General features: G+C 50.9%; 1 protein-coding gene and 1 long non-coding RNA gene across 12 annotated transcripts; both read right to left on the reverse strand.

Annotated features, from left to right (window-relative positions):
* Positions 1–1,014: 1,014 nt before the first annotated feature.
* SOX14 (SRY-box transcription factor 14) lies at positions 1,015–2,230 on the reverse strand. The gene is made up of 2 exons (XM_090146920.1): positions 1,744–2,230; positions 1,015–1,590 (listed from the first exon to the last, which is right to left on the reverse strand). The coding sequence occupies exons 1-2, from the start codon at positions 2,013–2,015 to the stop codon at positions 1,293–1,295; spliced, it is 570 nt and encodes a 189-aa protein (XP_090003046.1). The 5' UTR covers positions 2,016–2,230; the 3' UTR covers positions 1,015–1,292.
* Positions 2,231–5,099: 2,869 nt separating this feature from the next.
* Positions 5,100–13,592, reverse strand: LOC116230841 (uncharacterized). Of its 11 annotated transcripts, XR_016469423.1 has the most exons (8): positions 13,537–13,584; positions 12,134–12,280; positions 10,555–10,614; positions 10,091–10,235; positions 9,623–9,697; positions 8,798–8,888; positions 6,321–6,563; positions 5,100–6,018 (listed from the first exon to the last, which is right to left on the reverse strand). It is a non-coding gene; the product is annotated as an uncharacterized LOC116230841 (long non-coding RNA). The 11 variants fall into 11 exon arrangements; XR_016469426.1 differs by lacking the exon at positions 12,134–12,280 and having other exon boundaries at positions 13,537–13,587; XR_016469424.1 differs by lacking the exon at positions 10,091–10,235.
* Between the last annotated feature and the right edge of the window lie 883 nt (positions 13,593–14,475).

Genomic DNA, 14,475 nt, shown 5'->3' on the forward strand with positions numbered 1-14,475 from the left:
GAGGGGATGCACCCCCTCCGACCCCCCCCCCCGACCCCCCTCGTTGTTTGCACGTATCCTCCTCCCGCAGCCGCCGGCTTTCCCCAAGGGGTTCCGAGCGGAGCCCGCAGCGGTGCGGGACGCGGTGCGGGGCGGTGCGGAGCCACCCGGTGCGCACCGTCGGGGTTCGGAGTTGCGGGACGGGCACCGCGTTCACACCGAGAAGCGAACAACGCCGGATTGCCTTCATTCCGAACGGCTTTGTTCAACCAACGAAAAGGTTCGACGAGGTAAAACCCTACCGGATACACAAGCTTTTGTTTTTCCTTCCCAAGACATCGCGAAAACGTATTTAAATGACCATCATTTTTATTATTATTATTCGCTTTTCCGTTATTAGTAGTATTAGTATCAGCATCGTTCATTTGTTTTGTACAATTCTACCGCCTGACTTCATACCTGACGCTCTGCCTAAAGTAAACTTAGATCTAATCTCACTGGATCACACAAATTTAAGGACTATCTGTTTTAAATTAAGCAAACACTATCATATGTTTTAAATATAAATGCTTCTCTCCCTCTGTTTTGCTTTTTTTTTCTTTTTTTTTCTTTTTTAACTTTGAAGAGCCTTTTCCCGACACGAAAAGCAATTTCTTATTTTCCCGAGTAGTGCGTGGTGGCAAAATATATAGAGATTTATATATATAACACAGCCGCTCTCGTCTTTCAATGTGCAAAAGGAAAACAACACCCCCCCCCAAAAAAAAAAAATCATCAGAGCAGGACCGGGACATCCCAAAGTCACATCCAAGTGCCGTGAGACCATGGAGAACTCAGAGACGTTCAGGGAATAAATAAAAATCACCGCCTCTCTCTTATTTTTTTCCCCCCTCTTTGTCCCAGAGGGGCAGTTCGAGGTTCGCGCTTCTTTTTTTTTTCCTTTTTTTTTTTTTCTTTCTTTTTTTTTTTCGTATTTTCTGAGTTGTTTGTTTGTTGTTTTCTTTTTTTTTTTTTATCTGTTTTTGTTTTTTTTTTTTTCCTGTTTCGTTTTAAAACACATTTACAACTCGATGCCTGGATCCTATCCGTTCCCGCTGTTGCAGGTTCTACACCCCTCCCACCCCCACCCCGGGGCCCTGGGGCAACTCCCAGCATCTCCGCTTCCCCCCCCCCCGGGCGCATCCGCGGCTGTCCGGGCTGCAGAGTCCTGGCTTCGGGAGGCTCCGGCGGGGTTTTATATACATGCACACGGAGGAATCCCGGTCCGGCCGGCTCCCCGAGGTGGGGGCCGCCCGTAGGGTTGTGGGCGGGTGTTACATAGCAGTCGCGTGTGCTGAAGAATAGGGGTCTATGCCAGTCTTGGTCATGCCCGGGAATAATATGTAGGCAACCGGAGGCTGCAAACTGGAGGCCGACCAAGCGGTACAGTTACACGGCACCACGTAGCCCGGGTTGGTCGGCGAGGGGTGGGTGTGGGTGTGTTGGCTGGGGCAGCTCAGGCTGCCGAACGCCCCGTTCTGGTATCCCAAGGTGGAGGCGTAGGGCAGGGTGCCGGTGGCCAAGGTGTGAGGAACCTCGGTCATCTTCTGAATGGCGCTGGAGCTGAATTGGCTGGGGTCAAGTAAGGAGTAAGGTGCTGAGGTGGGGGGCAGGAAAGCCCTGGCCTTCTCCGGGGAGCTCAGCAGCGAGTCAGTGGCCCCCACGGGAAGCCCGGCGGCCTTTAAGGGATCGGTTTCCCCCAGGTAAGGCAAAGGGAAGACATACCTGTCCTTTTTGAGCAGGTTCTTGGGCTTGCGCCGGGGCCGGTACTTGTAGTCGGGGTGTTCCTTCATGTGCTGCGCCCGCAGCCGCTTGGCCTCGTCGATGTAGGGCCGCTTCTCCGCTTCGGAGAGCAGCTTCCACTCCGCTCCCAGCCGCTTGCTGATTTCCGAGTTGTGCATTTTGGGGTTCTCCTGGGCCATCTTGCGCCGCTGGCCGCGGGACCAAACCATGAAGGCGTTCATGGGGCGCTTGATGTGATCGCTGGGTTTGGACATGCTGCGGGCGGACGGGCGGGCGGCGGGACGCGGCGGTGCGGGGCGCTCTGCGGGCACCGCGAGGAGGAAGAGGAGGAGGAGGAGGAAGAAGAGGCGGCCGGGGCAGCCGGAGGAGCTCCAGGCGCGGGCTCAGCTGATCATCACAGTCCTCCGCCGACGCCGTCCCCGCCGGGAGCCGCGCCGGGGCGGGGCGCGGGGAGGCGCGGAGCGGTGCGGAGCGGAGCGGCCCGCGGGGAAACGCGGGGCGGCCCGCGGGGCCCGGCGGGCGGCTAGGCGGGCGGCGAGCCGCCGGGCACAGCTGCGGGCCGGCGGTGGGGACGCGGAGCGGCGCGGGGCAGTTCAAAGGCGAGGGGCTGCGGCGAGCGGGCTGACATAGTGGCAGGGCGTTCACAGCGCGGCTGGGCGCCCAATCAGCGCGGAGGGGGACCAGCTTAAAAAGAGAGGGAGAGAGGAAGGGCGAGAGGAAGAGGAGGGGAGGGGACAGGGGAGGGCGGAGGAGGAGGAAGAAAGGAGGGGAAAGGAGGACCCCCCCTCCCCGCGCCCTTCCACCAGCGCGCAGATTAAAGGGAAGGCTTTGTGAGTTGCCGCGCTAACAGCGAGCGGAGCGGGGTGGGGGGAAGGCACCGGGACCCCCGGGATGCGGGGACCGAGGGTGCCGGGGTCCCGAGACCCTCCGACGCCGTCGGGGCTGAGAGCACCGCGCTCCGCAGGGCCGAGTCCGTTCCCCGCTGCCAATTCCCCCGCTCCGCAGCCCCGCTTAACCTCGGGAGCCGGCCCGCGTCCCGGCTCGCTTTGAATAATTGCCTGCCTTCCTCTAAACGCCCGTAGGGAAAATATTTATTAAATGGAAACAATTGTTCCGAATCCCGACGGGGGCCGCGTTTGTTCGTGGCTTATTGGTTTTGAGCACCTGCTCGGTTAACAAACCTGCTCCGAACTGTCCCCGTCGGGTCGCCCCTTGCCCCGGTGCGGAGCTTTCCGGCCGCTCTACGGCTAACGGGGGAAGAAACGAGATGCGGGCCGGGCGGGGGGCTCGGACGGGGCCGGCGGTGGGATCCGCAGCCCTCAACCTCCGCGCTCCCCCCGCCGACCCCCGGAGGCAACTTCGGCTCCCGCCGGAGCGGCCCCCGCTCTGCCATTAGCGGTTGTTCGCTACCCCGGAGTAGTAATAAGAATAACAACAACGATAATGATAACAATATCATCAACCACCCTCGGTTATTTCCTGCTTTTTCTTTTTTTTTCTTTTTTTTTTTTTTCCCTCCTTCCCGCTCTCAATAAATGACTTTCATTTCCCCGTGTGCGTGCGGGGCCGGGGAGGAGGAGGAAGAGGAAGAGGAGGAGGAAGAGAAGGAGGAGGAAGAAGATGGGGACACGGTTTAGAGACCGTTCACCTGGACGAGGCCGGCGGGACGGGAGACTTTGTGGTTGCCACCACCCGCATAGTTCCAGCGGCTTTTTTCGTTGCGTTTAGAAATGCACTGGAAATTTCTCAGCCCCATTCCTATAAAGCAGGGGCTGCGGTTCGGGCTCCCCCCTTTCTTAACCCCCGGTACGGGGGAAACCCACGGGGAAACCCCTCCAACCCCTTCTCAAGGTGAAGTCCCACAAGCTTCTCCCCCAGCATCCCAGCAGACACTCTCGAGGACCCGCGACAAAAAAAGGGGGTTGCAGAGGCCCCTTCCCCCCGGATTTCCCCCCTTAGGAGTGCCCACAACGTTACCCCTTCGGGCAGCTCCGTGCCACACGTGGCCCCGACGGGGAGGGATCAGGGATGGTATGTGAGGGCGACGCGAATGGGAACTGCTTTCCCCCCCCCCGCCCCCCCACCCACCCGTGGGAGCAGCCCTCGTGTATCGTGTTTTCCCCTCCTCCGTTTAAAATACAAAACTACCTTTGTTTTCATTGCTTATTCTCGGATACTTCGAGGAATGGGGGCAAGGGGGGGGGAGGGGGGGGGGGGAAGCGGAATATATACATCATTTGTCATCCCATGTGCAAATTGAACCAGGGAAACCTGGCGCTGTTTGCCAAAATCCGGCTCGTTCGGAGGGGAGCGATGGCTCTGCCCGCTCCCAAAAAGTCTTCCCGAGCTTCGCAATATTAACGATAAAAAACAGGCAGATCAGCTTCCATTGGCTGCTACCTTCGCCGCGATGCATCGCTCCGATCGGGAGCTCGGGGCGTTTCGGGTTGGGTGGTGTTCATCACCATCCTATAGAAGTTAAAAGAGAGAAAGAGAGAGAGGAAAAGCAAGATTTCCTGCGAGGTGCTGATGCCCCAATCCTTAAACACTCCCATTGGTAACAACCCGCCTCTCCTGGCAGCAGAGCGCCTGTTGCATCCCCCAAGGAGATTCGGGGCTTTTGGGGAACTTCGCAGCAAGCAGCAGCGATTTCCAGGGCGATGCCACATTGTTTAAACATCAAAACGAAAAGCGCAATTACGAATGACATCATCGTAACGCAGAAAGATAAGAAGATGCTGATATGGAAACGTTACAATTGTATTCTCGGTGGGAGTTCATTCGGAGTAACTTTAAATTCGAGGGGATCGCGGAGCCTGAAATGTGACAGCGGCACAAACAGAGCGGTGCTTCTGCCTTCATCCTCATCCTCCTCCTCCTCGCAGCAATCCCGGTTGGGCACTGCTGAAATGGCCCGAAGTGGCACAGCAGTTCCAACTTGAAAGTGCCCAGACCTAAAATTTAATTGCTGGAGGATAATGGATCACGAAAGAATGTTTTTCTTCCTGTCTGTGCTTCGGGCATTGGGCAAAAGGAGGGGATCTGAAACCGAAAGGAGCGCATTTTGGAGAGCCTTTCAGAGCGGGTGCTGCCCGTGTCACAGCCCCGCTGCCATTCCCTCTGGCAGCAGCACTCAGTGCCTATGTATGGAACGAGCTCGGTGCCCAGGCTGAATATCGAGGCAGTTTTCATCCCTATTTGATTATTTTTTCTTTACATGCAAATGCATAAGCAAGTTTCTTCACGCACGTGCCACATATTGAAACAGATCCATTTCCTCACAAGCCATCACATAATATATACACACTTCTTCATATTCGTGTGTAAAATATTTGCACATGCATTCACTCTTGCTCAGCACCTCCCAGCCTTGAGGAACAACACTCATAAAAAAGGGGGCACACAGAGTTACATGGGTGCAGCCCTATCTATAGGCAGGTGTAAGGGAGCAGGTCACCACCTCATGCTTTAGGCAGGGGGATGGATGTGTCAGACCTCATCAGCCCCAATCTTCATCCTCACACCAGCCAACAGGAGGTGGGAAGAAACCACATTCTCCAGGAGGATAATCACTACAAAAAAATACAGATTCCTCTCAGCTCCAATAATGAGCATCAGCTTTACACTCTGAAGCTGAAGAGTTTGCAGCCCCATCCAAACTTCATTTTCATTCTGCTCTTTCCACCCGGCTGTGATGCTGCACAATTGGCAGCGAGCACCCTGTCCCTTATTACAGTGCTGGGTGTTTTTAGCAAACACTTCTCCCACAGGTGATATGCTCATTATTTTCCAAACTTGGTGATGATTCTATTTCTTCTGCAGCCCTCTTTTTTTTTTTTTTTTTTTAAACATAATAAGGAGAACAATTCACGTTTTCAGACCAGAGGATATCACCCCAGAGAACCTCTATTGCTGTACCAGAACAAGGTGACACATGAATGAGTCCAATGCAGCTTGCTGTCTCCTGACAGCCCCTGAGAGGGGGAATATCCCAACAGGGCTGCCTTACAACATGACTTTAAACTGAATTACAGCAGGCTGCAAGGACTAGTATGGCCCCAATGCTCTGAGCCACAGCCAGTGGGCACCACTTGGGTTACCAGTGCAGTGTGTAGCACCACAGGGGCAGAGAGCACCAAAGCTGCCTGGGATAAGCTCCAAAAGTCCTCAATCACAGTCCCTGCTGAAGGGAATGGGGGGGGTCTTCATGTGCTTCCTCTGCATCAAAGACAACAGGTGGGAGAGTTGAGATCCTCTCTGAAATAGAAAGGACATTCACTGTGGCCTCTCATGTAAACCCAGTGCTCAGCACAGAGCTGACATCCCAGATATTCCGTGGCTGGAAAGCCTCAGTCCTTGTTCATCCCTTACTCTGTGCTGCTGACAATCTGAGCTCAAAAGTGCAGAGCAGGCTGGTAAAGAAAGGGGTATCTTTTATTGGAGCAACTGATACAGCCAGGAAAGATACATAAAATCACAGACAATCTCTCTCTCAGGCACACGAGCTCTGGAACACAAGCAGCAACTTTCAAGGAAAGCACCAAAGCTGAACTGTTTACCTTGAGTCCTTGCTGGGAGTCTGACACCCCATTGGTGGTAACACAGCCCTCCTCCCTGCTGCAGGAAGCAGGATTGTCCTTAGTGACATTCTAGGCATGGAGAAACCCAGGGGGCTGGATGAGGGCTTGAGGTGGGGGGGGAACTGACCACCAGGGTTCAGCTTGTGAGATGAGCTGAGCAGTAGAACTTCTGGGTTACTGACATCAGTCTAAAGATGCTCTGTCACATCCAGCTGCTGTGTTCTGCAAACAAATGCTCAGAAGTGTTGTTTTCCCATTATTATTCTCAAGCAGTTAAGTCATCATAGAATCACAGAATGATTTGGGGTTGGAAGGAATCTTACAGCCCACCCAGTTCCAGTCCCTCCCACGGGCTGCTTCCCCACCAGCTCAGAGTCACTCATGTTAGAAAAGACCACTAAGATCACATAGCCCAACCATCAGCCCATCACCACCATGCCCACTAAACCACATTTCCAAGTGTCACATCTATCCTTTTCAAGGCATCAAACAAGAACCAGGTTCTTCCCACACGCACTGATGGGGCACTTCAGTTGGACATATTCATCCAAACACAAAGCTGTGAGCAGATAGCACTTAAGACCTGTCAAAGATCCAAACAGCAAAAAATTTCTCTTGTTACAGAGACTCCATATTTCTTTTCCCCACTCACACAACTGCTCTCAGCATCTCCAGGTGAAGCTACAGGTGTGGGTTAGGATACTGTAAGCACCAAAGGCCATTTGTTGACACACTCCCAGTACAAAGATTGGGCTCTAAGAACACTGATAGCCAAGCATTGTCTATCAGAGCCCTGAAGAAATCATCCACTGTGTGATCCAAAATAACCTGGGTAGCCCCCAGATCAGTCAGGGAGGTTTTACGTGTTGTTGAGATCCCAAATTGCTGGAGATGACCACAGTAGTCAGAGATGCTCCATGGCAATAAGAGCTGATCAGTAGATGCTCATCCACCTCAAATCCAAGACCCTCAGTAGACCACTGGCTGCAGATACCATCTGTCAAACACAGCTTTGGACTGAAATGGTGAAACAAAAACAGTCAGAACGATGCCCACAGCTCACACAGGACAGTTGCCTCAGCTGCCACACTCTGGTGGGGACACTGATGATGGGTCCCCATCAGTGACAAGGGAGGTCTCCAGCATTCACTCTTGGGCTGCAGAAGTTGTTCCTCCTTTGGAGCAGCAGGGCTGTGGCCCTCAGCCATGCCATGAGCATCCTACCTGGGCATCATACAAACCTCCTGCCCAGTCAGGATGTGAAACTGATGTACAGAGCCAGCAGAGAGGGGAAAGAAAGAAAAAAATCACTGCTGGACTCCAAAACACATCAAGCAGATCAGCAAAGTGCTTGAGTAGAGAAGATCCCCAATGCCTTGGGGATCCAGCCTAGATGGAGGACATAGCCTTATTTGGACAGAAAAACTGCTGCAAGATAGATACAACAACTAGAAACAGGATCTGGTGTTGCAAAAAGTGGTGCTGGCTTGTTTTCTGTGTGCCCTCTCCCACCCTGCCCAGCCCTACTCATTATGCTGTGGCATCCTGACTCCAGCCTCAGCCTCCTTGGCAAACACATCCCCATGCAAAAAAAAAAACCCAACTTTGGGGAAGTTTTAAGAAGTAGTTTGGGGGGGATGGTACAGATTCTATGATCATGGCTGGAGGAAATTATTATATTTTTAATTGAATTTTGTGTGTTATGCTCAGATACTACAGTAGTGGGTCCTTTATCAATTGTTAACACGAATACTAATGAATACTAATGCTAATCATTTGTTTCTGGAAACAAATGCACAGATATTTGATGGAAAAGTCTCTCTGAATTTTAACGCTAGAAATAATGAAATGCATCAGAATCCTGTGGTGCCAGCAGACAAAAATCCTACAGTTACAATATGGTGACACAGAATGTGAGATATGGAGGAGTCATCGCCCGCATTTATGTAGCTTGCTCCACAAGTAATGCCTCCTATTTATTTCCATGCAAAAGACAACAGCCACAGAGAACACTATTTGAAAGAGCAAGTTCTCAGCTGCAAAACACTGTTTTTCCACATAGTCACCACCGTTAGGTCTGCATTTTCACTAGTGATTAACATATGGGTGGAAAGGTGCAACCCCTACCGCCATACTGCCAACACCTGCCTATGATGCTGTGAGCCAACATGATAAAATAGGAAGCATCAGTTTTGTAGGAGCCCTTGTAGCAACTGATGCAGTCATACCAGGGCCCAGATATTGTTCTCTCACCACCCCTGAAGGCAACCACCCTTGCCCAGGCAAGAGGAGCAGCCAAAGGTTCTCCTCCAGGGTCCATCCTATAGGGCAGGACTTGGCACATCCACACCAGAGCAATGCTCCCCGCTTGACTTGCATGGAGCCCATCTCTCCAGCAGCTACTGGCTCTTAACAAGGTTGGGAGATGAAAGCAAGCTTTATTTTCAGCCACTTACCCCAAATGGGAAGGCATGTTGCTAACCCTTTCCTAACCCTCCAGATAGGGATTTTGTGGGGAATAATTTCGCCAGCAGGAGATTCCAGAAACTGCAATTAACAAAAGACTTGGATGAAACATGCCTTATATCTTGTTCCAGATTCAGTCACAGAGGTTTATACAGGGGTGGGGGAAGGCAAACGCTTAAGAGAGGGCTTGCTTTGGAGCACACCCAGTCTGCAGCACCTGCAAATTTCACCCCCAGGATAAATAACTGAGATATCTCCGTCACTCGGGGCTGCTCAAATTATTCATAGCAAATAAATTACCAGGTGCATTCAGTCTGTTGTTCACCCCTCCTTCCTTTTCCTACACTCTCATGAATCACTTGGAAATAGATTCTGATTTCTGCAAGAGTGTCTATTAGTCATAATAAAGAGACGTGGCACAGTTCATGTGAACACATGTGGCCAATGGGCTGTCAGCAAGTAGTTGTTACAGATCTGGTACCTCCACCTGACTGGTGATTCAGGGTGTTTGCTACTGCTTCCAAGCCCTACTTGGTGATTTTTTGTTTTTAAATCCTTTTTAGTGAGGGATGGGAGTGAAGAGGGAGGACCATGGAGATGCCCAGCACAAGCACACTCTGCCAGGCAGGAATCCCTCACACCTCTCACAAACATGGAATCCTTAATATTGGAAAAGGCCCTTCACATCCCCAAGTTCAACCCCAACCCACCCCACCATACCCACTGACCACATCCCTCAATGCCACATCTCCATGGCTCTGAATACCTCCAGAAATGGTGATTCCCCACCTCCACATGCAGCTGTGCCAACGTACATATGAGCAAAGAGTTGGGATAGAGGTCCTCCTGCATCTCCATGAACCATCACACCAAAGCAATACATTCTGTTCCTGGGTAGATATATGGATATAATATATGGATATACAGATTATATTATATATATATAAATATAATCCATATATCCATATATCTCCATACACCAGCAGCTTCATGCCTGGTCACCAAGAAGCTATGCAGCACAGAGGACCAGCCTCATTGTTCTATCTGAGCCCCTGCAAGTCTGCCCTAACAAATAAGCATCTCATGCTTGTCCCAGTGGACATCCAGGATCCCAGTGGTCACAGAGGGAGAGGAAACTTGTTACTGTTAGAACACAATTTGCACTGTATACAAATGGAGAGTTAAGGGGACGTGGGTGGGAAGAGAGGAGGAGAAGGAGGTGCTGTGTCTGGACTTCCTCCACCACGGTCAGGTTGCAGGGGATGGGAGACTTGTTTGATTACCAGCCAAACAATGAGCAGCACTATTCAAACACATCCAATTACTGTTGTTATTCAGTGGGCAGAGGCCAACACGAGAATGAAAATGCAGAAGGAGCAGAGAGGTCTTCGCCTGGGAAAGCGTGTAGGAGCCTTGTAACACTCTGCTCTGAAAAGGGATTTAATCAACAGCGACAAATTTGCAGGGTGAGGAGAGAGAATGAGTGCATTGTGCACAGCACTGACTTTTCACACTTCCTCCAACACAGGGCATGCTGATAACCCCCCAGCCATCACCTCCCCCAGGAAGGACTGAAATCAGGCTGCCCCATGCATTTAAACCCAGCCCAGGGCCTTTATCCAAGAAAAACATCTCAGTTTCCCTCTGATGCACTGATTCTGTTGTGATCCGATGGCTTCTGGATATCAAACCATCTCCCAGCCCTACCAAATGTGGGTCAGAGAGGCCACTCTGCTGTTTTACCAACCTGCTTGCTCCTCTTCCATGGCAGCCCTGCTTGGTGTTGGTTTTCACGTGGCTTCCTGCACTGGTAGATCACAGAACCAGAGAATGGTTTAGGTTGGAAGGAACCTGTGGAGGTCACCTGCTCCAAACTCAAAACGTCAGGTTTTAAGACCAAAGCAGCTGCTGTTGCACAGTTTTACCAGAATAAAGGTAGCTTTGTGCCACATGAGCTCAGTGCCTCCCTTCAGGCTGCCATGGTACAAGCAAGAATGTAAGGACACATCACATCCTCAGTCTGAAGCTCATCCTGCTCTCTATCTACTAGCATCACTCATTTTTCCATCCTTTGGAGTCCCCAGGTAACAGCTGAGTGCCATCAGAAAGGGCTCCTCAAGCCTCTCAGTATGGAGGACATCCACAGTGCATGAGGTTGGGGCCCCAAAGTGAGGAGTCTCCCTATTAAGATAAAGCAGAGCTCAGTTTCATTTCTGCACATACGTTGCTTTTCAGAGTTGGGTTCCCAAAACAGACTCCAAATATTAAGAGGGGAAAAAAAAAAAAAAAAAAAAAAAAAAAGAAGGAAATCTTCCTTCTTGTGTGGGTTCTTCTCACCAGCTCCTGATGTTGGAAGCATCCCAACACATGGCTCCCACAGGGCTGAAGGTGCTGATGAACCCTGGGGGAAGGCAGCCTGGCTGTGCCAAGCCAATCCCCGCACTGCCCCAACACGTGTGTGAGCAGAGTATTTTCACCAGTTTACAGCTCAGGATTCTTTTCCATTTAGTCAGTCCTGGTTGAGCATTTGATCACTTACTGACAGGAACCTCAGCCCAAAGCCCTTCCCTCTGATTCATGCAATGCCTGCCAGGCCTGCATTGGGCTGTCTGGGTCACATGCATTCACTCCTCCCAGGCAGGACCTCAGGATCAGAACCAAAGTAGGATGGGAACAGCCAAGAGCACAGGGAGGACAGAATTCCAGGGAATTCAGCACCTTGACCCCATTATTTTGCTCCTGGGAGCTGATCCCCCTGCACTAACTGGAGAGGATGAGCAGAGCCAGTTTGAAATGAAAGAACTCCTGGTTGAGTTCCTCCAGCCAAGTCAACCTGGTGGCTCCAGCATGAAGGCTTATGATGCTTCCAGTCAGAGTGGCTTTTCATATATTCGTCCTTCCTCCAAAATTTGGGGTTAATTTATATAGCCCTAGATTGATACTATAATGGCATCCTGTTTTGTTTTCTTCCTTTTTTTTTTCCCCCTTGAGAACTTGCCTAATTTCTAAGGCAAGGGTTTACAAAGATGCTGCCCCTTCCTTCCCCCCCCCCCCCCGTTGCTGTCACACAACACTTGTATTTCAAGCCCTATTCCCTTGGAAGGACTTCTTATTCTAATGCAGCAAATTTCAAGGATGCAAATTCATTTTCTGTTTCCCTTGCAAAACAGGAATATTTCTCCTGTGGAAATTTTCCATTAAAAAAAAAAATAACAACAACAACCAAAGCACGAGCAATATTCCACCTTTTGGAACCTGAAATAGATCTGGAGCCGTGCCTGAGGAAAAAGGGGGGGGGAAAGGAAAAGAGGAATGGCATAGAATACCTTTATAAAACACCCTCACTCCCACAGGGTGCAGCATGGGCAGGTCCTGGCTGCTCTGAAATAGCTCTGTGCCATTGGAGTGAGAGGACCAGATCGCAGCCTGCCTCACTGATCAGCACCAGGGGAAGGGCAGCCAGCAGGGAAACCCTATGGAGGGAGAGAGGTTGGGGTGCTCTGCCTGGGAATGCAGCCATTGGATGGCAGGTTGAGGAAGTAGAGAGGAATCCTAAAGCTTTCATTAGAAGAGTGCAAATCACTGTTAAAAGCTCTCCCCTCTCTGACCCCCATCCAAAAGTGGCTAATCCAGCCTGGCTGCCTTCAGATTTGATCTTTGTGCTCAAGCGTAGCTGAATCCAACTGGAAACAAAGCAACCACTCCCTTGATCCAAAAGGTCTATCTGACCTCCTTATTTCTGTATGACCAGAAGTGGCCCTAGAAGAATCATAGGATCATTAAGGTTGGAAATGCTGCTAAGGTCAACAACTCCAACTATCAACCCATCCCCACCATGTCCATTAAACTACATCACTCAATGTGACAGCTATCCTTTTCTTGAACACTTCCAGGGACAGAGGCTCCACCACTTCTCTGAATTGCCTGTGCCAATGCCTCCATATTCTTTCAGAGAAGAATTTCTCCCTAATACCCAACCTGGTATCCAAGAAAAAGGTGCAGGTAACCTAGTCTGCATTAGCCAGGATGGGATCTCTGAACCATAAGGAACATTGTTTCAGTGCTGTGGATAAGGATGCCAAACCAAACTGGATCCAGGACCATGGGCATCACACCTCCAGCAGTGCCATGCAATAGTCACCAGGAGAAGGTGACCATTTCTAATGGGCACAAGCAGAATGAAGCAAGATGCTCGTGAGGGGCACAGGAATCAGGCCTTTTCTTTGGCTGTGGGAGCAGATGCAGTAACACCTGAGTTTTTCATGGATTTTCCACCACAGCAGGAAAAGCTAACAAGCTGTGGCTTTCCTGCTGTTAAACTGGTTGCTGTGTGGTGGGTGCAGAGCTGCCTTGGGGCTGGGACATTCCATATCCCATGGGATGAGGGACAGCATGTTTCCTGCTTGTATCTGCACAGAAGCCTTAAAAATCCATTTTAAAGCTTAATGCATAGTGGGGACAAGTGAGGTGGGAACTGCTTTCCTGCTTTTTCCCTGCTCACCAAGGAGACTCAGCCTGGCTCTTATTGTGCCCAGTAGACCCACATTACCTCCTGCCATTAAGAGCGTGCAGCTATAGGGTCCCCAGGGAGGACATAAGGGAGACACAGGAAAGAGTTAATAACAGATTGCAACGACCAGAAAGATCAACGTGATGGAACAGTGACACAAGAGGTGCAATGACAAAGTGACCAGCACAATGGAAAAGTGTTACAAAGAAAACTGCTCACCTGTCTCTGAAGATCTAGGCTTGCAATAGAAACTCCACAAGGGAGGGATCTCCAACCAGAGATCCTTCCCCAGTGGCAGTCAGCCCTTAAATGAGGTCTAAGATGGGTGCAGCCAGGCTCCACCCCTTCCAGTCACACAGTTAAATTGCCTTCACCTGTGCTCCCAGGGCTGACTGGCTCCTTTCCCCAGGTGCTCAATCAGTGGGTCAGGCCTGGACTCAACAGTTCCCATACATAGATAAAATGTGAGCATGTTGCCGTGACAAGAGTGTGAAGCAAGGATGCTCCATGTGCTGGGACACCTCTGGTCCCTTCTCTGAGGGTGTTCAGCCCCAGAGCATTCTCAGGGCTGCTCCTTTCCCACTCCATCTGCTCAGACCATGGCAGAAGGAAGACGTCCCTCACATTAAAATCCATCTGACTCCGTGTCTCGAGTCCTCTTCTTATTTATTTCCATCTGGGTGACACGGCTGATCTCCTGCTGCACTTCAGCCTGTTTTCCTCGTCCTTTTTAGAGACTCTTTAATACTTTGTATTGTTCGTGTTTTATTTTATCTTCTTATTTATTTCCCTCTAACGCCGACCTTCTTTCATCTCCCTAAGACTTTCTCCCCCCTCCCTCCGCTCCTGCCTGAGTCTCCTTTTAGCTTCTTATTCTTCGCCGTAAGCCCCCGTTCCCTCTCTCTCCTTGTACCGGATCAGTGTAGGGGCTTCATGCTTGTCACCCAGCCCGGCTCTGCTCGGCTCCCTCTGCCCAGGAGAGGGCACTGGCGCAGCAGCCCAGCGCTCCTCACTGCAGCCTCCATCTACTCGCATTTTCATTTATTTTTTTATTTTCCGGCTCCTCCCCGCGGATGAGCATTCACTCTTCCAACCCTCTCTTTTCTTTTCTTTCCCCCCGCATTTTTGTTTATTTTCCTCCCTCTTTTTTTCTTTTTT

Source organism: Phasianus colchicus, chromosome 10, assembly GCF_987193195.1.
Source record: "Phasianus colchicus chromosome 10, bPhaCol1.hap1.1, whole genome shotgun sequence".
In the NCBI taxonomy this organism is placed as follows: domain Eukaryota; kingdom Metazoa; phylum Chordata; class Aves; order Galliformes; family Phasianidae; genus Phasianus; species Phasianus colchicus.